This window comes from Scardinius erythrophthalmus (genome assembly GCF_964197995.2).
Source record: "Scardinius erythrophthalmus genome assembly, chromosome: 1".
Classification (NCBI taxonomy): Eukaryota; Metazoa; Chordata; class Actinopteri; order Cypriniformes; family Leuciscidae; genus Scardinius; species Scardinius erythrophthalmus.
This window is the reverse complement of record NC_138221.1, coordinates 31,081,413-31,108,603: the sequence shown is the minus strand read 5'-3', so window position 1 is coordinate 31,108,603 and position 27,191 is coordinate 31,081,413. Positions and strand designations below refer to the sequence as shown.

The following is a 27,191-nucleotide window of genomic DNA, read 5'->3' as shown; positions in this document are numbered from 1 at the left end:
TATTTATTATTATTATTATGCAGATGTTAATTCAGCCATTCTGTTGGATAAAAATTGTCCCTAATGTAAAATGGAAATTAATGGTAATTTTATTTTATAAATATAAAATATTTAAAATAGGCTATGAGAAAAAAACAATAGGCTATGGTGTAGCAATATTTTAGAACTATCAAATCTTTCTGCATTAATAATAAAAAAGTAGCCCATGTTTGTTCGGGATTTGAACGTTATAGCCTACCACTCGGCCACGAATTTGTTTTGTTTTATATTGTTTGAAATGTATTTTTACATATTTTGCTTTCGTTAATGTTAACCAATTCTGTTGTAGCATAATAGGCCTATATTCTTTCCCTAAAAGTTTGTTTTATTCTCTGCTTTGTTTGTTTATATTTTTACATATTCAATCAGTCTCATTTTTGTTCAAATAATGAAAAAAGTTTTTTTTTTTTTTTTTTTTTTTTACAAGATCTTGCGCCACATTTTTTTTTTTTATAAACAGATAGGAAACTTACCTTTTAAAATGCCGCAGTTGCTGCTGTGCGCGAACGACTTTGAAATTCGACTGGTTTATTTTTGCTGCGGCAGTAGGCTAATAGGCATTGTGGTTGATTATTTATTAAAGAATTCAAATGATAATCATAACAACATGTAAGCCTATTTAATTCTGAATATAACAAAGAATGCTTAAACTGACTAACATCGGGTAACTGCAAGTCCTGAAAATGTTTTAATTTTACGGTAAATTATTTTAATTTATTTCACTGTTATGTTTCAGTTAATAAATCTACAAACACATTAAAATAACACGAAGTAAGTAACCTATTGACATAGCCTTTCTAAATTATAGAAAAACTGGGCACACAATGTTAACGTGTGTCTACTTTGTTTAAATTTAATGAATTTGAATTCGTTTAACCACAATATTTATCTTGAATTTATCTGTGACCTCAGCTCAGATTACTGCCGCGGCAGATTACGTCATAAAGAGAATAAACTGACACTTTTGAAGTCTGTGATTACAGCGCCACTCAGCGGTAAAAGGCAGCAAATACACATCCCAATTTTGCCGCCGCGGGAACGGCGGCGGTAAAAGTCTCATTCTGGTTGGCCACCATCTGTATCTGCCAGATGAACAAAGAGAAAAAGTGATCTGATGATGCCAGTTATATTATGACAATAATCATTTGAACTTGATTACTGAACTCTTATTTCTGACTTAGATTTATGTTGTTGGTTACAGCATAACTGTGATTCTGCATAAATATCCAGAATTTTAGTTACATTACAAAGGATTTCTTAAAAGTTGTTTTGAAAAATAAATCTTTTTCTTAGGCACACACAGACGTCAAGATTCTTGAGATTTTCTTGAGTGTTAATTTAACACTCATATTTTAACACTTTACAGTCTTGAGTGTGGACTCATATACACTCCCAGGAGTGTTAATTTAACACTGGAGTTTTTGCTGTGTATGCGGTTTTGTAAGGAAATGTAAGGACTGATGATATTTTCTTTGATCAGGAGCGTCTGATCACACACAGCTTGTGTGGGGACGGATTCAACGTGATTCCGACTATTCCTTTGAGATCCAGATCATCTCCAGACACTCCAGGTGGAGTTGTGAAGCGGTAGCTCTGAAGGAGAGAAGTGAAGAACAGGAAGAGCTCCATCCTGGCCAAACTCTCTCCCAAACAAACCCTTCGGCCTGAGAGAGAGAGAGAGAGAGAGAGAGAGAGAGAGAGAGAGAGAGAGAGAGAGAGAGAGAGAGAGAGACTTTTGACTTTTAGGTCTTCTTTAATCATTCAATAAATACATAAGAGCCTTATTAAATAATCATAATAACAACATCAATTCAAAAACTTTTGTGCCTACTTACAGTACATTTATACATACATCAAGTTTTTTTTTTTTTTTTTTAAATATTAAACAGTAAACACTCATCAACATCAACATCACAAATACAATGATTTACAGCCCATTTACCTTTAAACATCTCCATATCATTGACCAATTTATAATATGTAAACTCAATTTTAATACGAGATTTTAATAACCCTTTTAAAACAGACACAACATCAGTTGACCCAGCATCGATCAAGCAATGTTTTCTTGATAACCATATCGCCAATTTTGCCTGACCAAAAAGAAAATTTAACAGAACATGTTCATCCCTCCTACTTTTAATATACTTTGGTCCATAAATAAAAAGTACTGGAGTAAAAACTCCCCCTAATTTTTTAACCCACTCTTCTAAGATACAAAATAAGGATTGAAGCCTTTCACACTTTAAGAACAAATGAAAAACAGTCTCTTCCTCACTACAAAATGGACAACCCACCCCTACCTCTGGATCAAGGTGTGCTCTGTGTCTGTTTGTAGCTATAATCCCGTGCACTACTCTCCATTGAAGGTCTCCAGACCGTTTCTCAATGGGTAGCTTATACAGGGACCTCCAGCGTCCTTTGGGGGATTCACCTGGCCCCAGAACCTCCAGCCATTTGGACTCGCTGACACTCTGCAGTGTGTTAAGATACCACACTTTCACACACATAGTGTAAATGGCTTTCTTATCAGCATCGGCAAAAGCGGCCAAATAAGGTATCTTAAAAGTCAATAAGCAGCCCTCCTTTTCTTGCCATGTACCAGTCTTTGCTGAGAAAAACAAATCTGGAAAGTCACAGTTATCAGCCTCTTCATCAGAAGTCTCCATTGCCTGTCGATAGTCCTGAGGCAGAGACTCTAAAATCTGAGTCAACATATTTTGTGCCATCCTGACTGATTTTATTCCAAGTTTTGAAGCAAAATTTTCAGGGCTTATCCAACTTTTTTTATCTTTTAAATGTCCAATCTTTGTCATATTTGCAGCCCACATGGCTTTTCTGAAAGTGTCTGATTTAAAAACATCTGATTCCAATTCAGAATTGAAGAAAAGTGGTTCCTCCTTCAGCCATAATTTTTCTGTGCTGTCTGCACTCCGTGAAAACTTAAAAAGTGTCCATGACTTTAAAATTGATCTGTAAAAGACACTCAGCCCACTTAAATTCAGTTTGTCAAAGTCCATCAAAAACAAATGGCGGTCCAGCCCCATGTTTCCAGCTCTTCTTAGGAGGGCACAGGCTAGTTCAGCCCAACTCACATCCACTCCATAGAGCAGTCTTTGTGCCGTCTGCATTCTGAAAGTCCTGAGTCTCGCTCTAATATCCACCAACCCCTGGCCTCCTTCTTCTCTGGGTAGATACAGTACCGCCGCCTTCAGCCAGTGCTGTCCCGACCAAAAAAAATCCACTAGTCGCTTTTGTATTCCTCGCACTAGATCCTCAGGAGGTTCAAGTATTGTCATTCTGTGCCAAAGTGAAGAAGCAACCAAATTGTTGCATATTAGGACCCTCCCCCTATATGACAACTGGGGTAGCAACCATTTCCATCGAGACAACTTTGCACACACTTTCTCCAAGAGGCCCTCCCAATTTTTTTTCTTAAACTCGTCTTTCCCCAAAAACACTCCTAAATATTTAAACCCTGCACTTCCCCACTGTAATCCACCAGGAAGATTTGGACCTTTAACCTCACTACCACACCATAAAGCATCACTCTTTCCCCAGTTAACTACTGCTGATGCGGCTTTTCCATAAAACTCTAATGCCTGTTTAAGCACCTGAATGTCACTTTGATCTCTGATAATAACTGTGACGTCATCAGCATAGGCAGAGAGTTTAACAGAACAGTTTAGGGTGTTGACCTGTAGGCCCTTTAACTCTCTTCTCATTTTAACTAACAAAGGTTCAATTACAATGCTGTATAATTGGCCCGAAATTGGACAACCTTGTCTGATTCCTCTTTTAACATTAACAGGGATACTCAATCCACCACCCATTTTGATCATACATGTCGCTTCGGCATATAAAAGTTTTATCCTTGAAATAAATTTTTCCCCAAAACCAAAAGCGTTAAGAGTGTCAAACAGAAAACCATGGTCAACCCTGTCAAAGGCCTTTTCTTGATCCAGAGACAACAGACCCATATTGACATCTTTACAATAAGCATAATCAACAACATCCCTGATTAAATGAAGATTATCCATGATTGATCTATTTTTAACACAATACGACTGATCCTTGTGTACCACTTCATACAACACATTATTTAATCTATTTGCAAGAACCTTAGACAAAATTTTATATTCTGTACACAGAATTGCCACAGGTCTCCAATTCTTTAAAAGTGTTAAATCTCCTTTTTTCGGGAGCAATGATAAAACAGCACGTTGACAGCTAGTTGGAAGAACACCTTCACTAAAACATTTCTGAAGGACTTCAAAATAATCATCTCCAATTATTGTCCAAAATGATTTATAAAACTCGGCCGGTAATCCATCCAAGCCAGGACTCTTGCCTGAAGAGCCCTAATGAGTTTATGATCAGAAAGTGTGTTAGGAATAATTTCTGTACTAACAACTCTATTTTTCAAGTTACAAGATATATAAAACCGATCCAAACGAGCAGCAGAAATCCTATCATTACAGACCTTCACCCATGTATATTGTTTTACAGAAGGGTTGTGTTCTCTCCATACATCCAAGAGATTCATATTTTTTATAACACCAGATAAAGAGGAAGCTGACGATGCATGAGATTCTTCCCCATTTCTGTCAAGAGTAAAATCAAGAGTGCAATTCCAGTCCCCCCCCACAACAATATACACATCTTCATTTTCTTCACTAACTATTTGTTCAAACTTCTTGAAAAGTAAACTCCTTTCTGCTCCAACATTAGGAGCATAAATATTTACAAACAAGAATTTAAAATTACTAATTTCAGCTTTAACGGTTAAAAGCCTTCCTGGCTCTACTTCATTTTTTACTAGCACTTTAACATTTACAGTAGGAGAAAAAAGAATAGCCACACCAGCACTTAAATTGGTCCCATGACTGAGAACGTACTCTCCTTTCCACCACAAACCCCAGTTAACTTCATTACTACAACTACTATGAGTTTCTTGCAAGAATGTAACACTCAAGTCTTTCAGATTAATGATTTCTGATAAAACCTCATTCTTTCTCCCATCCCTCATCCCATTGATATTAAGAGAACCAACCCTTAAGATCTCCATAAGAAAAATAGAGAAAAAGAGAAAGCAGATCAGATAGAAAGAGAAATTTTCAGCCATTATACTTATTTAGATTTTCCCCTCGCTTTTCCCATCCTTTTTCCTGATCTAACGACAGTTAAGTACTTTTTAAGACGAAATCTTTTCTGTTGTGAAAGTTCATCATAGCTACTTTCTTTCCTAGCCCACATTACTGAGGCGATAAACTTTTCAACATCAGGGAAATAGTCTCTTATTTCAACACCTGCCTTTCCTTTTGTCTTATCCAGAAAGGAATTAATCTGCTCAAGGGGATATAAATCTTCTACAACCTCCTTAACCTCTTCAGACCACTTCACATCATCTCTCATCCCATCATCAGTAAACTGTGATAAACTTTCAGTCTCATCAGCCATATTTTCCTCAGAAACACCTTTCTGTACAATATCATCATCAGCATCACTCTGATCTTCTTCATCATCATCATCATCATCATCATCACTCACATCTTTATCAGGTAAATAAACACATCCAGATTTCTCCACGCAGCTAACATTCTCATTTAGCTCACTCACCTCCTCCTGTTGCTCGTCTACTCCCTCTGTAGCTTCTTTATCCTGCTCCTCGGTTCTTTCTGTGTTATTTACCGGTACTTGATTAACTCCATTTCCTTCACCACGAGATGTAGAAGGCCGCTGTTCATCTCTATGTGGACACGTTAAGCGCTTATGGCCCAAATTGCCACATTCAAAACACTTTAAACTCACCGTACTCGCATAAACCATGAAAGAATTCTCTCCGTGAGTAACACGGAAAGAAGCTTCCAAGGTCCTCTCCGGCGAACTGAGAAACATATAAACATGTCGTCTGAAAGACAGAACGTGCTTTAGTGCGGCGTCCTTACATCCGAGTGGGACTGCTTTTACAGGGCTTGCTATCTTACCAAATCTCAGTAACTCTTTCACGATTGCTTCATTAGATATAAAAGGGGGGGCATTGGAAATTATTACTTTAGTTGCTGGAGCCGATAGCGGGGTTACCGGAACAAAAGTTTCCTTCACCCATATTCCGCTTACAGTCAGTTCGTTAATGAGTAATTCAGTTTTCATAAACACGACTATCGCTTTATTCATCCGTGACGCTGAGACGATGTTTTCAAAACCAAGTTTCTGACCGATAACTAAAAGTAAATCCTCCACTGTCACTCCAGCCTCAGGAACACACCTGCAGCCGTTTCGGAGTGATAGGGGTGGTGTTACCTGCGCGTGAGCAGTCGCCATCCCGGCGACTACAAACCGCACACACACGAAAAAACCTTTCTTCCTTTACTGATTATTATTTTTTTTTTAAATCACAGCGAGGGGAAAAAGTAAATAAATACATAAAACAGAAAGGTATCACCGAAAACACCACAATCACTCTCAACAACGCTCTCAACACGCGCTCAACACCTCCACAAACTCCCAGCATGCACCAGAGAGAGAGAGAGAGAGAGAGAGAGAGAGAGAGAGAGAGAGAGAGAGAGAGAGAGAGAGAGAGAGAGAGAGAGAGAGAGAGAGAGAGAGAGAGAGAGAGAGAGAGAGAGAGAGAGAGAGAGAGAGAGGGAGAGGGAGAGGGAGAGGGAGAGGGAGAGAGGTAGAGAGAGACCTTGACCTTTGAACAACTTTTATTACAAAGATTTAAAAAACAATCTTCAATCAATTATTTAGCCAACAAGAAAACAAATAAATAACAAACACCCATAAACCTGTAAGGACATTAGCTCTAAGGGGAAATATTAATAATAATCCATAATTACCAATTATGATTAATTATTAATATTTGGGTCAGTTAATCAGATTAACTTTGAGGTAAGCCAAAGTAATATTACAATCAATTAATCAGTTCCAAAGAACTCTTTGATTATTCATTTATTCTAAGGAAAATGTATTGTTCATGGTCGCTGAAAAATAATTATTCCTTATGTACAGCAATTAGCATGTAGCAAGATCAAAATCGTAAAAGGGACTTTGTATGCAAACAGAGGATCAGAAACCAAATTCATAATCGTGCACAAATTTTATTAACTAAATCACAAACATAACTAACACTAAACAAACATAAATACATTCATACATCCATACATACATGCATAGGTAAAGGGGTGAGTGGTGGGGAACAGGAAATAGAACTATGGAATAAGATCTCAGTATGAGAAGAAGAACCATCAGCTTATTTCATAGCAATCTCATCAAAGAATACTTGCATGGCAGTTGCAATCGTGGAAAGTTCTTGGATTGGATTGGATTCGTTGATTGGGTCTATGGCCTTGAAGAAAAGCATGGTGGCTTCGAGCACATGGCTGTTGTGAGTCGAAGCCTGCTGTCCTGGCTTGAAGACCAGGAGTGGATCGTTGAGTCAGTGATGGTAAAGTTGCAGTTGTTTTCTAGATTGAAGAAAAGTCTGACTCCCTTTTTGGAGTATGAAAGCATGGCAGGCATTGCTCAGGCCTGTTTGGGCCCAGGGAGCTGGGCCCAAGTGGGGGGGAAAGGGGTCCAGCCCCTCCCCCAGTAACAGCAGAAGCTGCGTTGTTGTCGGATGAGAAGCGTTGAGAAGAGAGAGAGGCAGGGCTAACGGAAGGGCCTTTTAAAGCTTAACCAAAAGGCACGACTTGAACCAATCAGAAAGAGGGAATTTCTGGCGGGAGTTTCCTTTGTGGGAAAGATTTACAACGCTGTCTCAAGCCCTCTTTTTCTGTTCATTAATACTCAGATAGATATAACAAATCCACACTGCATTCTAAGAGAAGGTGATGCACATCAAAGCGTGAGTCATCAAATGAGGATTAATTTGATAGGAGACATGATACAGGTAAGGTTAAATGACCGTTGGTTGTATAATAAAATACATACCATGGTGTATACATAGTAGGACACATTCACACAGTTTCTGGGATCCACGTTCATTTCTAGATCAGTTAGTTTCTGATTAATGCAGCGAAGTTTGCATGGAAGATTGTTTCTGTCCCCCCATTGTCTCTCTCTTACACATGCAGCCACATACCTTTTGGTCGTAAACCCCCCTTGTGTTTCCTGTAACAAGACACCATCCTGCCAGGGTGTTAGCATCATTTGGGATGTTAAGTTTTGGTGAAAGTTTCACAGTGAGTTTGCTGGATTATTCATTAAATAAATGAATTGTGTGTGTCCGATTGGTCCAGACGCTACATATTTCCCCCCTTTCGATCGTTGTTGTCCCTCTCAAGGACAACCACGAACGACGTTTAAAGTGCGGAAGGATCAGACACACCTCTGTCATACCAGGCTGGAAGGCCATGTGGCCTCTGGTTGCTGGTGTTTCCTGGAGCGGTGATCGTTCCATCAGGTGATGTAGACAGTATCCAAGTACAGGTCTTTGAGTTGGTGCCGCAGGTGTCGGTGCAGCAGGTGCCATGACAGGGTGTCACCTGTCATTCTGAAGTCAATTAGTTTCGGGGCAGGTGTTTGCAGGAAGTGGTTAGGGCTCTATGTAGCATAGAGAGGTTTTCAGGCCGACCTAGTGCTGGTGGCAGGAGGTCAGAAGGTAGTCTGAAGGACTGAAGTGTTGCTCCGTCCTTATGGCGGTGTTGATGTGAGCTTGCCTAAGCTGGGGTAGGCAAGGAGTCAGATGCTTGTACTTTACAGGACTCCTCGGGTGAGTCCTGTTCAGGGAGCTGGTTTGCGTGTGTCAGCAGCTCCTGTAGCTCTGAGTCAGGTGTGTCCAGCTGTCCTTGTGGAGCCTCCGATTGACACCTGTGTGAATGGTGTGGAGGAGGATGTTGTCGTTGACAGCCGTTGGTCATCCTGTGGTGTTTGCAGGTGGAGGGTGCTGTCATCCATGGCTTCTCCAAGGGCTTGACTGTTACCTGGGTTGTTGCCATGGTGACAGTTTTTAACAATGTAAATGTAAGGATTACATTGTTAAAAGCGCTATATAAATGAAGATGACTTGACTTGACTTGACAGTTCTGCGCTGGTGCTGGGCATGCTCAGTCCAGCTGCGTTGAACCTGGTTTAAAACTCAGTCTCTAGCTGGTGTGTGAGGCTTTGAGCACAGGTCCGCTCCTTGTGGGACGCTGTGATCTTTATGTAAGGTTGTGTACCTCCTGTTTCACACCCATAAGGTGGGGTAAGGAGATGATCCTCTTGATCAGCCTGGTGAGGCTATAACTCTGGCTTGGGTCATGGGTCGTTGGTCCTCTTCTCTCAAAGTGCAGTTACGTTTGGCTCTGGTGTTGTAGGATGTCAGCAGCCTTGGTGGAACAGTGTTCCTCGTGAGGGCTTGTCAGTTCTTTCGTTCTCCTGTCTGGTTAGGGTTAGGTTAAACAGAGGATCTGCGACATTTTTGACACCCTAGGGGTGAGAGGCTAATGCATGACCCTAAAGAGTTCAGAGCTAAGGTTTGATAGGTTAGCTAGGTATGTAGCATAAAGCTAGGTGTTTATGTGTAGCCTGTCAAGTGTGTCTTGTATCCTTATAATCTTAGCTGTGGGTGTTAGTAGGCTAAGACTTTTTCTGAAAAGGGCATAAGCCAAGAGGAAATAAATGACTTTAGATGGTTCTTATGGCTAAATTATTTCTCTGAACTTAACTGGTGGTTCACAACGGGCTTGGCGAAGTGAATGATAGTAGGAAAAGGGCAGTTTTCCTATTCAGATTATGCTTATTATCAATCCTCAGGACTATAGTTATGCCCTAGTAATCGTTGAGATTACTTGTTTTGCAGGGTCATAAAAATGAGCGCACTTGTTGAAAATAAACAAAACCACAAATAAAGGTCTCTGGTTCCTTTCTGGGCCCTATGGGGACTGGAACCACATTAGAACAAGAGGGGAAATGTAAATAAATCAAATAAATGAAAGAATAGACAAGTGAACAGCTGGCGGCTATTATTATCAAGTAAAATAAAAATAAAAAGGGCTTAAATAAGTGGGGAATAATCAATAGCACAAGTGGGTAAACTTTTGATGTGCTTGGACCAGACTCCATAGTGGGTCACAGCTGCTGTGTGTTCAAGACACACGGTCCCTGTGTGTGTGTGTCCTTACAAAAGTTTAGTCAACATGCTGGTGAAAATCCTCATGACTATAATAATTATTCTCTAGATACACAGTTTACGTGTAATTAAGTTTAGATTTAATTTACAAGGTAACAGCAAATTTTAGCCGACAACACTCAGCAAGGACTACTCCTAAACTAGTGGCGGTAAAATTCAGCTGGGAAGAATTGAAAGTAAGGAAAGAGAAAGTGAGAGATCAGAACCCTAGCTGGGCTAGAGGCAAAGTAGGTTAGATCACTTTGCACTGTGCCCAGCACAAGCTGTAGTTAAAGGCTTCAAGTAAATGATGCTAACCGCTAACTGTAGCAGTTATTATTTAGCTTGGTCTAAGCTGAACGGACGCTAGTTAAGTTAGCTTAGCCATCTAGACTGGTTTGTTTACAATATGACATTACGCGTTTGCACTTCCTGTGACACGTCGTTGTCAAGGGGAACCATGTCAGAGCAATTCAACAGTCTATGAAGAATGTCTGCACATTTTAAATGAGTTATACATATTTAAACAAGTTAAAATGTGGCGCCTATACTTTGAGTCTTTCCAAAACTTGATGTTACATTCAGTAAAATGCAAATGTGGTTTGTCATTTGACACTTTTACTCGTGTAACGCTTCTCTTTACTTTAAACAACTTCTTCTACTTGTTTAAAAGTAAGGAAATGGGTTTGCTATAAGTTAAAGCTTATCTAAGCATACAAGGTTACGTCCATCTCATGCATAAATATTGACTTTCAGCGAGTGAAACCATCTTGATCACTAAGTAGCTCTTGCTTGTAGATGCAGCCAAAATTTAGATGAATTACATCAATCTAACAATAATTTGTAAGGCCTTTACATTGCAGAAAGGGGAGCATCACCCAAGTCTACGGGTATAACACTGTACTGAGATTTCTTTGTCAGAAACAGATTAAACAATACTGCAATTTGGATTCCTCCAGTCAAGGCAGAATAATAAATGCTGGTACAGCATGCCGCTGAGTTGAGCTTCTTTGTCAAACAGACTTACGCTTAAATGCTGGAATTACCGATACTAGTTAAAAATCTAAGACTTTTTCACTTTTAGTAGAGATGTCAGTTTCAGCTATCATTTTATCTGCATTTAAACAAGCCAGTAACCAGTGATCAAGATGTGTATCGCATGGTGCGTCCTATTTGGATCGGAGTGATCAAATGCGCACTTTAGGATAACAGTAGTTAAACGCAGGGCCGCTATGTTAGTTTATGCAGCTCATGTGGTTTGATTACTTTCTGGCGTCGGAGTGACGCATGCCCTATTTAAGGTTAGGGTTTCCTGTAACAAGTCATTGTCATGTAAACTAATATGCAGCAGGGCCAATTTCAACCAGATGGTGGCAAATGTCTGTTGGCACGTGGAGCTTACGTATGCATTCAAGATTTTCTTTAAGTCAGTAAAATTCTAATTTTGCTAATGCCGCTTCCTGCTTCTTTTGAGCACACATTTTCATCTACTTTAAAAGTCCTATGTCCTATGCTGACTATGAGTATGTATGACTATGTAGCAGCGGCATGCATTATAGTTGTGCTGTGTGTCTTCTGGTTTTTGCAGTTCCGAGTCAGTGGGGTTTAGGAACCCTTTCTGAGGAGGCCTCGTGTGTTAAAGGCATTCTGCGTCAAGTCACACATCGAGCTGCCAGAAATGGTGACTAACTGGTTTTGGAGGAAAAGGTTCTTGGAGCTGGTGTTTGACTCGGTCACAGGTTCGTTGCAAGTTCCAAGTTAAGCTCGTTCGGAGTCTGTGGTAGTAGCACGGGCACTTTTAGGTCTGTTTGGTGTCTGGGCAGTGCCCAGTCTGCATTCAGACTCTTAAGTCTGAGAATCCTTTTATGATGGCTTGTTCCAGCTGCTGGTGGTGCCACAGCCAAAGCCAGAATGCGGTGCCACTCTGGGCTGGATGTGACCCAGAGCAAAGGGAGTCTGTCTTGGTGTGTCACACCGGTTGAAGACTGCAGGTGAAAATAAATGTCTCATAGATTAGCAGGGATGTTTCTGACCATTCGCTTGAGATCTTGGAGTATCACTTCATGTGTCGTTTCAGGGTTTGTCTGAATTAAACCTTTTCCTCTGCGCCTGCAGAGGCTCTCAGAACACTGGCGGGTGACTGTCGAGCCAAGGGTTTGACTCCTCCCCCCCTTTGTGCAGGGCTGGGGGAGCTTATGCGGCTGATGTGAAGTTTAGCTTTAGCAAACTTTAGAAGTTTATGTGAAGTCCATTTGCAGGTGGTTGGACTGTTTCAGTTCTGTTCAGGGTCACATTCTGTTTGTCTATAATGTTGCAGCATTGTTGAGTCAGTGTTTGGACTTCAGCTCTGACTGGACACTGATGGCTTTAGTGTCTCTCTTTGAGCTCAACCAGTTTTTTTAAGTTCATTTACCTCCTGTTTAAGGCCTGAGGGAGCGTGGCTAAGGAGAAGATGATGCTGGTCAGCTCTTGGTGGCTCAGGCTGGGTGTCAGACGTCCGCTTTCGTAGTCGTCCAACGGTTCCCTTCTCTGCCTCGGCAGGTCGTTGTCTGCTTCAGGCTGGAGGATGTCGAGGACGTGGCTCTGTGGGTTTCCAGGTGGTTCTGGTGGGTGGCAGGGCTGGATGTCTGAGGCCTACTGGCATACTTTGTGGGAACACAAGAGAGGAGTGACAAAGGCCAATGCAAGTTTCTACAGAGGTGGCTCTGTGGGCCATTAAATTTAGTGTTGGTGAGCACACAACAAAAGGGTTTTGAGTATTCAAGTTGATGTGCTTTAAGCAGCATCGACTGATGACTGGCCTTTTACATGTCCTAAAACTATTACTCAAAACTGATGGTTCTTTTCACGTTTTACTATGAGAGTAGCAAATAGAGAAAAACAAAATAGAAACAATAGAAATCCGAAAGGGAAGGGAAGGAAGGAGTGTTCTACCTATTTAAGTTTAGCTAGGAGACATAGGTAAACAGGTGTCACGTATGGGTTAAGCTGCTGTAAGACGAAGCTAGCAGGGACACATCAAACATCAGACAAAAAGGTCAAAAGAAGAAGAAACAGCGGGAAGTGTCTCCCGTTCTGTCTTTTGCCTACTGTGCGTTTACGTTAACCGTACTTCATGTACTTAACTTGGTGCTAAGGAGTAAGGAGGGTTAAAGCACAGACAGGGGTTAGGATTCTAATGACCTGGGTCATTACAGAAACAACAGTTGCTATAATTACTGTAATCCTATAGAGAGAGGGAAGATATCGATAGGAAGTACCTAAGATAAGGTATAAGTAAAGGCAGAATGTCCTTATAGCTCAAACACCAAAGGAAAGGGAAACAATTGATTTAGTTGAATCTCAAATTTAGTTAAACTTTATTTAGCTGAATATGGAGATTCAGGCTGAAATAAAGTAAGTAAATAAATTGAATAAAATCAAAATCAAAAGTAAACAGGGATTGTCCTCATAGCCCTGGTAACTAAAAGGGAAATTGAAAAAGCAAATTGATTTAATTAAATCTCAAATTTAATTAAATTCAACTTATCTGAATAGGAATATTCAGGCTCATCAGGTGTAAATACACAAAATAAAATAGGGGTAGACTTAAGTCGAAATAAATGAAACACAAATAAAAACCAAGGTATCTGGGTTTCAACTAAAGTGAAAACAAAAAGGGAGGGGTCGAGAGAGAGAGAGAGAGAGGGAAAGAGAGAGAGAAATAGAGAGAGGGCGGAGTAGTTTAAACCGCCTATGATACGTGCTTCGTGAAGCTCGGAAACCGGTGTGAATCATTTGTCTCAAATCAGTGATTCTGAGCATCTATCAGACTGTTAAAGTCACGGGATTTCAGTAAACGGGCTTTGTTGCGCGTCATAGATATTTAGAAATTATTCTAAATTTCAACGGTTCGTGAAACAATGTGTATTTGATTTCTATGTGATCTTGTATCACTTTATAGATTCGTACACATTTAATGACGCATTTGATAAAAGGAAGAGGTGAATTTATTAGTCTCTTTCATAAACGAGCCCTACAGTTTATTAAATTATTGTGCCTTGAAAGACACCTCATAGTATTAGATAATTTGTGCGTTGCTATAACATGCTTACACCTTTGATCAAACCTTTGCGATTGGTTTGTTAAAGGTGTTTCATTACGCTGAGTTCTCTACACTTACACTGTTCTGACCAGCAGGGGTCGCCAAAGAGGGCGTAGGGTTGCTAGCGAGCTGGCTTTGGCTACACACATTCACTTGTTTACACAAGGGGTCTGTGAGATTGGTGCTGTTCTCAGGTAAAAACCGAAGTGTCTGCTCACACTTCAGACCCACTGCCAACCAGCAACACAAGTCGAACGGAGCAGCGTTCGCATTGTGCTGAAGGTTTGCACAGAGTCAGAGATTGTCTAGTTTAGACACATGACGTTGCATGTAAGTGATTCTTTCACAAATCAAACAGCACCGTTCTTTCACAGACAATGGCAAATTCCTAGTTAGCTAGGCTAGGATTTATACCACTAAATCGACGCGATTGTTTCATATGTGCGGTTTAGCAGTTTACTATGAATACAATGACGTGACGAATAATAATAAGGCCTTAAATCGGTGAAGAGGAACATCGCTCAAACACCTTAAAAATTGCTGAAAATGGGGATTTCTTCGCCCATCTCAGACTAATTTGTTCTGGTACCATCTATACGTGCGGCTAATCTGAGATTTCTTCGTCAGAGAAGGCTTACGATCACTTTAGAACTGAAATTAGGGTTGCTTCGCTAATATCAGGAACCATTTATACGCGCGGCTAATCTGAGATTTCTTCGTCAGAGAAGGCTTACGCACGCTTTATATCTGAAGTTAGGATTTCTTCGCTAAAATCAGAAGTTTCTTATTGTACGATTTAAACATGCATAGTAGCATTGAGAAACTTTCTGCCATTCGTAGGAAGGCATATTCAAGCAATAGTTTTGCTGATTTTATCAGAAACTTGTACGTGCATGTATGAGATGTTAATAAAAACTTATGGGACAACATATGATTGATTAATGTCTGCTTGCATACAATGTTTAATACAATTCCCAAGATTCTCCACCATATGTAAGGACATTAGCTCTAAGGGGAAATATTAATAATAATCCATAATTACCAATTATGATTAATTATTAATATTTGGGTCAGTTAATCAGATTAACTTTGAGGTAAGCCAAAGTAATATTACAATCAATTAATCAGTTCCAAAGAACTCTTTGATTATTCATTTATTCTAAGGAAAATGTATTGTTCATGGTCGCTGAAAAATAATTATTCCTTATGTACAGCAATTAGCATGTAGCAAGATCAAAATCGTAAAAGGGACTTTGTATGCAAACAGAGGATCAGAAACCAAATTCATAATCGTGCACAAATTTTATTAACTAAATCACAAACATAACTAACACTAAACAAACATAAATACATTCATACATCCATACATACATGCATAGGTAAAGGGGTGAGTGGTGTGGAACAGGAAATAGAACTATGGAATAAGATCTCAGTATGAGAAGAAGAACCATCAGCTTATTTCATAGCAATCTCATCAAAGAATACTTGCATGGCAGTTGCAATCGTGGAAAGTTCTTGGATTGGATTGGATTCGTTGATTGGGTCTATGGCCTTGAAGAAAAGCATGGTGGCTTCGAGCACATGGCTGTTGTGAGTCGAAGCCTGCTGTCCTGGCTTGAAGACCAGGAGTGGATCGTTGAGTCAGTGATGGTAAAGTTGCAGTTGTTTTCTAGATTGAAGAAAAGTCTGACTCCCTTTTTGGAGTATGAAAGCATGGCAGGCATTGCTCAGGCCTGTTTGGGCCCAGGGAGCTGGGCCCAAGTGGGGGGGAAAGGGGTCCAGCCCCTCCCCCAGTAACAGCAGAAGCTGCGTTGTTGTCGGATGAGAAGCGTTGAGAAGAGAGAGAGGCAGGGCTAACGGAAGGGCCTTTTAAAGCTTAACCAAAAGGCACGACTTGAACCAATCAGAAAGAGGGAATTTCTGGCGGGAGTTTCCTTTGTGGGAAAGATTTACAACGCTGTCTCAAGCCCTCTTTTTCTGTTCATTAATACTCAGATAGATATAACAAATCCACACTGCATTCTAAGAGAAGGTGATGCACATCAAAGCGTGAGTCATCAAATGAGGATTAATTTGATAGGAGACATGATACAGGTAAGGTTAAATGACCGTTGGTTGTATAATAAAATACATACCATGGTGTATACATAGTAGGACACATTCACACAGTTTCTGGGATCCACGTTCATTTCTAGATCAGTTAGTTTCTGATTAATGCAGCGAAGTTTGCATGGAAGATTGTTTCTGTCCCCCCATTGTCTCTCTCTTACACATGCAGCCACATACCTTTTGGTCGTAAACCCCCCTTGTGTTTCCTGTAACAAGACACCATCCTGCCAGGGTGTTAGCATCATTTGGGATGTTAAGTTTTGGTGAAAGTTTCACAGTGAGTTTGCTGGATTATTCATTAAATAAATGAATTGTGTGTGTCCGATTGGTCCAGACGCTACAAACCTTTTTACAACCATTATCATCATTTATTACATGGCTTGGCTGAATTCCAATGTAGAATGCGGTCTGTTATTTCTTGATAACAGACCGCTGCGAATTATAACAGACCGTTGCCATGCAAAACAGCGCGTTGCTATGGACGCGGAACAGACTATTTTCTTTTGCGGAAGCAATACAATCGTTTTTAAATCAATAAACTCCTTTTAAATAAATAATTTGTGTCAATTTATTTATTTATTTTGTAGGTAGCCATGTAATAAGCGGGATAATGTATAGTGAGCCGGTTGTTATAGTGAATAACAACCCCTTCAGGCTGATTCAAGATCCCTCCGCTTCGCGTCGGGATCCCGTTCAGCCTGTCGGGGTTGTTATTCACTATAACAACCGGCTCACTATACATTATCCCTTACATATCAGCTCAGCAATGGAACACAGTGCCGGCAACCATCAGAGAGTCTTTGTCATTCTTTTCATTCAAAAAGAATGCAAAAAAAAATTGCTTGTAGAGAGCCAAACTTGTGGGCACTAATGCTTTCTTTGTGCATTTAAACATTATGTAATTATTTTACATGAATTGCATTTATTAACCACAATGTGTTGTATGTAATTTTATTTTGTGATTTTTCTGTGATTATTTTTAAAGGTCGCCTTTTTTAAATCTGGCTGGGGGACAACCGATAAAAATTAGCACTTTTGAGCTAACTCGGGTACATTTACATTGTTTTAATGTTGATTAATATACTCTGTCCCCTTTCAAATAAAGAAATAAATGAAAAAAATGAAAATGAAAAAAATATAATTATGACCGCCGCTAGCGTAGCTAGCGAAAGCGGTCATATTGGGATTGTCAAAGTTTTTTTTTTTCCCGTCATCTACTGATTTTTTCGTCAACGATACCAGGGACACCGAAACACCGGGGAACATGAAATTTGGTGGGCATGTAGCCCCACTAGACTTCTACGGAAAAATTTAGTTTGGTCCCCGGGGGCCACTCCCCCCCCGCGCTGGGCCCCCCCAAACCCCAAAAAATTCAGTTTTTCCTAAATAACTACCTGAAACGTGGCACCGAGGATGAAGAATTTTTTATGGTATGTTGGTCTACTAGACTTTTACGGAAAAATTTCGTTTGGTCCCCGGGGGCCACTTCCCCCCCCCACGCTGGGGCCCCCGTGAATTTTTCGTCAACGATACCAGGGACACCGAAACACCGGGGAACATGAAATTTGGTGGGCATGTAGCCCCACTAGACTTCTACGGAAAAATTTCGTTTGGTCCCCGGGGGCCACTCCCCCCCCACCCAAACAAATGCAGTTTTTCCTAAATAACTACCTGAACCGTGGCACCGAGGATGAAGAAATTTTTATGGTATGTTGCTCTTAAGGGCCCACATCAACCTAGCCCATAATCACTCATTTGTGGCTAGCGGCCTCGCGTCACCAAGGTCAGATAAATCCCATCACATAGAGCCTCTTTCACCTAGCTATCATCATATAGAGACTGTGTCTGTTCCCCGAATTTGGAAATCCAAAAAACGTTTAAACCCAACTAAGGTTAAAAATTTAATTGATGTTCAACAAATAAAAAACAGCTATAATACAGATGAGCAAATGCTAAAGCTTGGGTTGCTGAATATTCGATCGCTTACTTCAAAAGCACTCATTGTTAATGATATGATTTCAGATAATAACCTAGATGTGCTGTGTTTGACAGAAACCTGGCTAAAACCAAACGATTACATTACTTTAAATGAATCAACCCCGCAAGATTACTGTTATAAACATGAGCCTCGTCTGAAACGCAAAGGGGGTGGTGTTGCTGTAATCTATAGTAATAGTTTCAAAACCACTAAGAAATCAAGTTTTAAATATAATTCTTTTGAAGCATTGGTGCTTAATGTAAAAATATATAGTGTAAACGATAAATCACGTTTGAGATTTGTGCTGGCTACTGTATACAGGCCACCAGGGCACCATACAGACTTTATCAAAGAATTTGCGGACTTTCTATCAGAATTAATATTGACTGCAGATAAAGTAATAATTGTTGGTGATTTTAATATACACATCGATAATGAAAAAGATGCATTGGGATTGGCATTTAAAGACATTGTAAATTCAATTGGAGTTAGACAACACGTGTCAGGACCTACTCATCGTCGTAATCATACTCTAGATCTAATATTATCACACGGAATAGATGTGGATGCCGTTGAAATTCTGCAGCAGAGCGATGACATCTCAGATCATTATCTAGTCTCGTGTAATTTGCATTTAGCCAAGGCTGCAAAGCCGACTCCGTGTTTCAAATATGTGAGACCTATCACTTCTGCTACTAAAGATTGCTTTATTAATAATCTTCCTAATCAGTTTCATCATCTCAGCATCTCAGATAGCTTAGAAGAACTAGATATAACTACAGAAACGTTTAACTCTCTCTTTTCCAGCACTTTAGACACAGTTGATCCGTTGCGCTTAAAGAAGATTAAAGAAAATAGTCCAAGGCCGTGGTACAACGAGCACACTCGGGCCCTTAAGAGAGCAGCCAGAAAAACGGAGCGCAACTGGAAGAAAACAAAACTAGAGGTATTTCGCATTTCATGGAAAGAGAGCTCAATTACTTACAGAGAGGCTTTAAAAGCTGCTATATCTGCTTATTTTTCAACCCTATTAGAAGAAAATAAACATAATCCTAGGTATTTATTTGAAACGGTGGCTAAACTAACGAAAAATAAAGCTTCAAGAACCGAAGTTTCCAAGCAACACAGCAGTAATGACTTTATGAACTTCTTCACTTATAAGATTGATAATATCAGGGACAAAATTATAACCATGCAACCGTCTACTACAGTATCGCATCAGGCAGTGCATTGTAGTCTCCCTGAGGAAAAATTTGATTCATTCGTTGCTATAGGAGAGGAAGAATTTACTAAACTCATTAAATCATCTAAATCTACAACATGTATGTTAGACCCTATACCGACTAAGCTACTGAAAGAAATACTTCCAGAGGTCATAGATCCTCTTCTTAATATCATTAATTCGTCTTTGTCTCTAGGATACGTACCAAAAAACTTTAAGCTGGCTTTGATTAAACCGCTTGTTAAAAAAACGCAACTTGATCCTTCAGAATTAGTCAATTACAGGCCGATCTCGAATCTACCTTTTCTGTCAAAGATATTAGAAAAGGCAGTATCCTCACAACTGTGTTCCTTTCTTGAAAGAAATGATATCTGCGAGGATTTCCAGTCCGGATTTAGACCGTACCATAGTACCGAAACAGCTCTCGTTAGAGTCACAAATGATTTGCTCTTATCATCCGATCGTGGTTGTATCTCTCTATTAGTGTTACTCGATCTTAGTGCTGCATTTGACACCATCGACCACAACGTTCTTTTAAATAGATTAGAACATTATGTTGGCATTACGGGAAATGCACTAGCATGGTTTAAATCATAGTTATCTGACCGTTATCAGTTTGTAGCAGTAAATGATGAGATGTCTCATCGATCACAAGTTCAGTATGGCGTACCACAAGGCTCAGTACTAGGACCGCTGCTGTTCACTCTGTACATGCTACCATTAGGAGATATCATTAGGAAACATGGCATTAGCTTTCACTGTTATGCCGATGATACTCAGCTCTATATTTCTTCAAAACCTAACGAAACTTATCAATTCACAAAATTAACGGAATGCATAGCGGATATAAAAAATTGGATGACTTGTAATTTCCTACTTCTAAATTCTGAAAAAACAGAGTTTCTAATTATTGGACAAAAAACTTCCTCACGTAATAACCTAGAATACTGTCTAACACTTGATGGCTGCTCTGTTAAGTCTTCGTCGTCGGTTAGGAACCTGGGTGTGCTCTTTGATACCAATCTTTCATTTGAAAGTCACGTGTCTAGTATCTGTAAAACTGCATTTTTCCATCTTAAAAATATATCTAAATTACGTCATATGCTCTCATTGACAAATGCGGAACAATTAGTTCATGCGTTCATGACCTCAAGGCTAGATTATTGTAATGCTCTACTGGGTGGTTGCCCTGCACGCTTAATAAACAAACTACAGCTGGTTCAAAACGCAGCAGCTCGAGTTCTTACCAGAACCAGGAAGTATGACCATATTAGCCCAGTTCTGTCAAAACTGCATTGGCTCCCTATTAAACATCGCATAAATTTTAAAATATTGCTGATTACTTACAAAGCACTGAATGGTTTAGCTCCGCAGTACTTGAGCGAGCTCTTAACGCATTATAGTCCGTCACGTCTATTACGATCTCAAAATTCCGGCCAGTTGATTATACCTAGAATATCAAAATCGACTGCTGGCGGTAGATCCTTTTCCTATTTAGCACCAAAACTCTGGAACAGTCTTCCTACCATTGTCCGGGAAGCAGACACACTCTGTCAGTTCAAAGCCAGATTAAAGACACATCTCTTTGACCTAGCTTTCACATAATACATTATAGACTTCTATAATTTAATGTTATGCTGCATAGATTAGGTTAGCCGGAACCGGGAACACTTCCCAAAAATCCTGATGTACTCGTTACATCATGAGAAGAATGGCATCTACGCTAATTTTAGTGTCTGTGTTTATCCCAAGGTTTTTCCTGCAGCCTGCCGGATCCAGGCCGTATCCAGATCTGACGAAGGACCTTCACCTGGACCGATGACAACACAGTGCTGAAGTGCCAACTAGTCTCTCCCTATGGAGGATCCCACTACCACTCTACAGATAAGGCGTTGTCGGGAAAATTCATCTCGCGGTCCTACCCCAAAGCAACAAATAAAATAAAATTCCTTATCAAAATTTATAAGGAAAGACAAGTATTTTGTTTAGGCTTGGCTTGTAGGGAATTCCAAACCTGCGTATATTCTAACGCACATAACTATAGAACCCATTCTAAATGCGCATGTGACCGCCATCAGCGTTTCTCACAGGTTCGCGTTTAAAGTCTGTGTAGAGAGAATGGTGTCGTCTTAGCGGCCCCTAATTTAATAACAAATGATCATTGCGACGGAACCAAATCAATTAAAACTAACTTTAGATGGAAATAACTTAACTCTGCTGTAAAGCCGAAACAATCTCTGTTACCTTAAATTATACGCTTATCTCTGTAAAGCTGCTTTGAGACAATCTACATTGTTAAAAGCGCTATATAAATGAAGATGACTTGACTTGACTTGATTTGCAACCCTCCCATAAAAAATGAAAATGCAATATTATTCTGCTTTAATCGCCCCTATCTTCAGTTGAGATGTTCAGAACTGCACCATATTTCATGTGTATGATTAACTTGACATCCTCTGGGGGTATGCTAAGTTTTGTAGAATTTCATCCATGGGGGGGTATAAAATAAATTCATTTATGTGCACATTTAGTGACTGTACACTCATCGGCCTGTAGATGGTGGTGTTGAGCGAAGGGTTGCTGGTTTAGGATGATACTGTCACTAAGGTTGCCAACTGTCCCGAATAGCGTGCCGCACGAGTGCTATTTTTAGACCGCAAGGCCGCGTGACGTCAGCAACGTAAACCGGAAGGGGGTCAACATAGAAGCGCGCTCGCTTATGATTCATGCTAGTACTGCTTGTTTTCTGCCGGTTATCCCTCAAATAAGAACATGCCGAGTAAACACTGCTGCTATGGAACTTGCAGAAACGACTCCAGACACTATGACTGTCCACATATGAAGGATGTATTCTTTATTCGTTTCCCGAAGCCAAAAACCTAGAGGGATAAATGTGAACGATGGGTCTAAGTTACGCCCTAGACATTATTTTGAATGAATGAATAACTCTCTCTCTCTCTCTCTCTATATATATATATATATATATATGTATGTATGTATGTATGTATGTATGTATGTATATATATATGTATATATATATATAGTTACTTGTAGGTGCTACTACTGCCTTGAATGACATTTATCATAAAAGTCATATGTAGGCCTACTTTCTTAAAATACTCTTATTTAAATATGTAAGACATGTTCAGCCTCTGCCTTTTTCTAGCAAGCCTGGTCATGCTACAGGTAGGCCCTAGATCTGACAGATTTACTTTTTCTGTAGTAAGGAAACAGCCTTAGGGGGGAGGGTAAAATAATTGAGAGAATTTAGATTTGATATTAATTAAAAATTAAGTGTTGTTGGTTGTGACCAAGTAGCATTAGCGATCGCTAAACAAAAAATAAATACATTAATAATAATAATATAAATTACCCCCAACAACTGTCAGACGTAAGACAACCAGAGGACATAGTATATATGACAGACAGGACATAGGGTGGTAAAAGATAGCTTGTTGAAACTGCAAAATGTCACTGTCAGTGGCGTAAGGCGATGTTTTTTGGGGGAGAAATTCTGTCGATAACAATCTACCTCTGGATCAGGTCGGCTCTTTTTCCCGTCTTTTTCAGCCCTCTACACTCAAGCCATCTCTTCAATTGAATATTTGTATGTTCTTCTACTTCTATACCAGTGAATTTGGCACCGGGGACATCATTCTCGGACAGAGTTAGCAGGTTTAGCTCAGTAGACATCTCGTCCGTGAACTGTTTACATGCGTCTAGCATGAGTGACACGCGCGAGTTTGACCCCCCTAGCAACCGTCGCTAGCTTAATGAATATTAATGAGAAAAGGTGACGTATATCGTGCGGTACGCTATTAGACGTCCCGTATTTTGGGCCTAATTTATTTGTCCCGTGCGTGACCTCCCGTGTCCCGTTTTTTGACAAGCTGATAAACCACTGACTGATACAACAGCAACAGCAGCAGTGCTGACCACAACACTTGAGAATGATCACCGACACCTGTCATCATCCAATCACAGCTTTTTTTAATCACTGTTTTGAGACAAATCATTGTTTGATTTGCGAACATCCTCTGCCGTCTGGTCGCTTCCGCTTCAAGCCGGACTCGTCTAACACTAACGGTAATTTCCTTTCACTGTCCACGTTTTGATTTCGGCTAATCAATTTTGGCGAATGCAAACAACGTGATTATTGTTCATGAGTCTAACATCCAGCCACGCAAGAAAACATGTAATCTACCTGAGTTAATAATATGCTCAAAAAACATTTCTGATTATTATTAATGTTTTAAAGCTTTTAGAAAGTACATAGAAAGCTTTTGTAACATTACCTTAACTGTCACTTTTGATTAATGTAATGCATCCTTGCTGAATAAAAGTAGGCAATTACTTTCTTTATTTTTTTCCCCAAAAAATAATCTTACTAACCCCAAACTTTTGAACTGTAAGCCTAGTGTATAATGTTAAAAAAGCTTTCTATTTTAGATAAATGCTGTTATTTTGAACTATGGTTTGTTTGTAATGTGACTTTTTTCATGTATGACATTAAAATTATTTTTAGAATTAAATACATAAATAGGTTAAGCAATACAAATGTGTTTATGTCTGATAACCTTTTAAACACAAACTTAACTGCAGACACTGAAATGACGTACACTGTGTGATACAGTACAAATATTTTGAGTGTCCCTCATTTTCCTATAAATAACCACGATTGTCCTGCATTTTCCTTTTCTGAAGTTGGCAACCCTAACTGTCACACACACACATGCAGGAATACAAACAAACGCAAGCATGCACACACACTGACATCCACACGCACAGACACACACCTATACACACACATACAAATCCACATGCACAGACACACACACACAAACACACACGCGCACACACATGTACGCACGCATACATACACACACACACACACACACAGACACACACATACACAAACACACACACACACACACACATACACACACACACACACACACACACAGACAGACATGCACATACTACTACTTTTTTTAGGTATATACATAAACACACAATACAGCCAAATTGCTCCACGTCATTTATTTTTGTGGAAAGCCAGTGCAGGCCTGAGCGGCGGTCATATTTTGTACATAAATTTGTAAATTGCCATTGCAGTCAACATCGCAAATGCAGTTATTTATAGCCCACTTAAACTTGAAGTCTTCAATATTCTAATTCAGTCGATAATATTCAAATTCTATTCTTAACCTTGACTTCATCAAACCCTCATAAATCAGTACCACATTTGTCCCATACCACCTATTTTACTTTTACGAGAGAGCCAAACAGCTAACTTTGCTTGTCCGAAAATAAAATTGAGTAGATGATAAATCTCCCTCTTGCTACGTTTATATTTAGGTCCATAGATATACAACTCAAGTGTGAAAACTTCTCCTAATGTCTGAAACCACCCTCCAGGAATTTCAAAGAGAGGCAATAATCTACTACAGTCAGCAAACAAATGAAAACCTGTCTCCTGCTGTTCACAGAAAGGACATCCTATTCCTATCCCCGCTAGTGGATCAAAATGTGCTCTGTGTCTGTTTGTAGCTATAATACCATGTATAACGCGTCCCAGCTAGAAATGTTTTGTTCTAAAAACGTTCTGAGAACATTACCATGAAGTTCTAATAATGTTTTCAGCAGACCGTTTTATTTTGGTTCCCAGAATGTTCTCCTAAAAGCTACACAGCAAAAACTCCAGTGATAAAAAGTTAATGAGATAATTAAGTGATTAATTGTGTGATGAGTGACTATTATTGAAGACACCTGATGTTAACAAGCAGAATCACTGAAGGAGAAAGTCACCATTATGGTGATCAGTGTTTCAGCTGGGCTCTTGACCCTTACATTTATAACTTTAACATTAAAACATTAATTAAAACATTTTTAGGCACAAACAGACACCAAGATTTAGTGTATGAATCTCAACAATGGTGACAAACAAAATATTTAATTAGGAAAAGGAAATACTAAGACAATTCAGATCACAGCGTCGGCGCTGTGGTGGGGCATTCGAGGGCCGTGCTCCCCCTAGCGGTTATTGATGCCCCTCCTACCCATACCTGTCAACCCTCCTGTTTTTCCCGGGATTCTCCCGTATTATACCTTACTATCCCGCTATCATCCCGTTTAAATATTTCCCTGAATTTCTCCCGTATTTTTAATCTTTCTATAAAAATATTTTTTAAAAATCCCACTGGGCACAAACCAGTTAAGCAGAAATCCCGCCCTGCAGCTTATTTCATTGGTTAAGGTTACAATGACGGGTAGTTTTAGGGATCAGTGTTTGGTGTATTCAAACAGCAGTTTGTTTGACAGGCGATCTGACCAATCATAGTAGATTAACATGAGGATTTGAACTTGAAAAACGGAGGGTAGGCAACAAACGTCTTTCCATGGTCAAAACAACATTCCTTTTTATATTCATTCATGTTTATTTGACGCTATAAATATAAATTAACTAGAAGGTAGAGATGGTTGGTTCACGAGCAGCTTTAAAGGTGCCGTAGAATGGATTATTTTATTATTTTATAATGTTTCCAGGGGTGCCCTTATAATGTTAGTATGTTTATTAGATCAAAATTTGTTATAATTTAGAAATAAAAGGCATATTTCCTAGCCTGATTTCATACCCTGATCTGGACACTCTGTTTGAAGGGGCGTGTCTGCTGTGAGACTTCAGTGTAAACGCCCACTGCTGTGATTGGCTGACATGCTTGCATATGAAATATCTGGCATTACATGTAGAGCTATCTGGAAAACATTTACTATTACAGCTATTATACGTTTTTACTATTACAGCTATCTGGATTAACGAATCATGATAAGTTTTTTAAGTATTTAGATCTATTCCAGCATTGAGCAGATGACAGCCAGTTGATCGCGTGAATGAAGATCTTATCACTGCAACGCGATCTACTGATGCATAAACAGTGTTGAACGACTTTGAGAGAAAGATTATCTGTCTGGACTTGAACAATTACACATCAGAAATTCACATAACCCACTGGTTCTCCAGAGGCTCGGATGAAGGAGCTAAAAAAATATTTTTGTGTTCATTTGTAGTTACATCCAAACACTGAACAACTGCCATGCTTCGTTCGCTCGTCTGCAAGCCACGATGTCTCTCGAGGAAAAAACAATATCACGCTGGATCTAGATAACACAGTGTAAATTATCGTTAATAAAATCACTACTTACCGCTTGCGGGAATATAACGTTAGTTGAAATTGCCCCCTTCGTCCGTTTGAGACGCCGAGAGAAGCCTGGCTGCTTGATATTGTTCCAGGTTAGAAAAACAGTCCGCGGTGAAATGGGCAGAGCAACTAACAACTTCGAATTAAACTGTAGTATGGGATCAAATTCCCGCCAAATATATAGCGGTCGCGTATAAAATAATTATAAGCGTGAATCAAAAATTTAAAAACACATGTAAAAATATATTGCACAAACTGAAAAAAAGAATGCAAAATGATCAGAATGGCAAACAACGTGGTCACGGATCAAAATATAATAAGCGTGAATAAAGAAATAACAAGCATGAATAAAAACTTTAAACACATTAAAAGTTATTTTGCACAAAACTTAAACTTATGGTCATGCTTTGTTAAAAAGTATGGTTTTATTACTGTGTACTTTGTGCTTTCTTGCATTTTCTGCT

The 27,191-nt window shown here is 39.5% G+C and overlaps 1 protein-coding gene across 1 annotated transcript in view; it reads right to left on the bottom strand.

Moving 5' to 3' along the window:
* The window catches only part of LOC308698868 (cytochrome P450 2K1-like), a 43,832-nt gene that overhangs the window by 5,428 nt on the left and 11,213 nt on the right, over positions 1 to 27,191 (bottom strand). The window contains exon 9 of the mRNA XM_081379287.1: positions 1,113 to 1,703. Coding sequence (XP_081235413.1) covers positions 1,516 to 1,703 — 188 coding nt within the window. The 3' untranslated portion in view covers positions 1,113 to 1,515. The remainder of the gene's footprint in view (positions 1 to 1,112; positions 1,704 to 27,191) is intronic.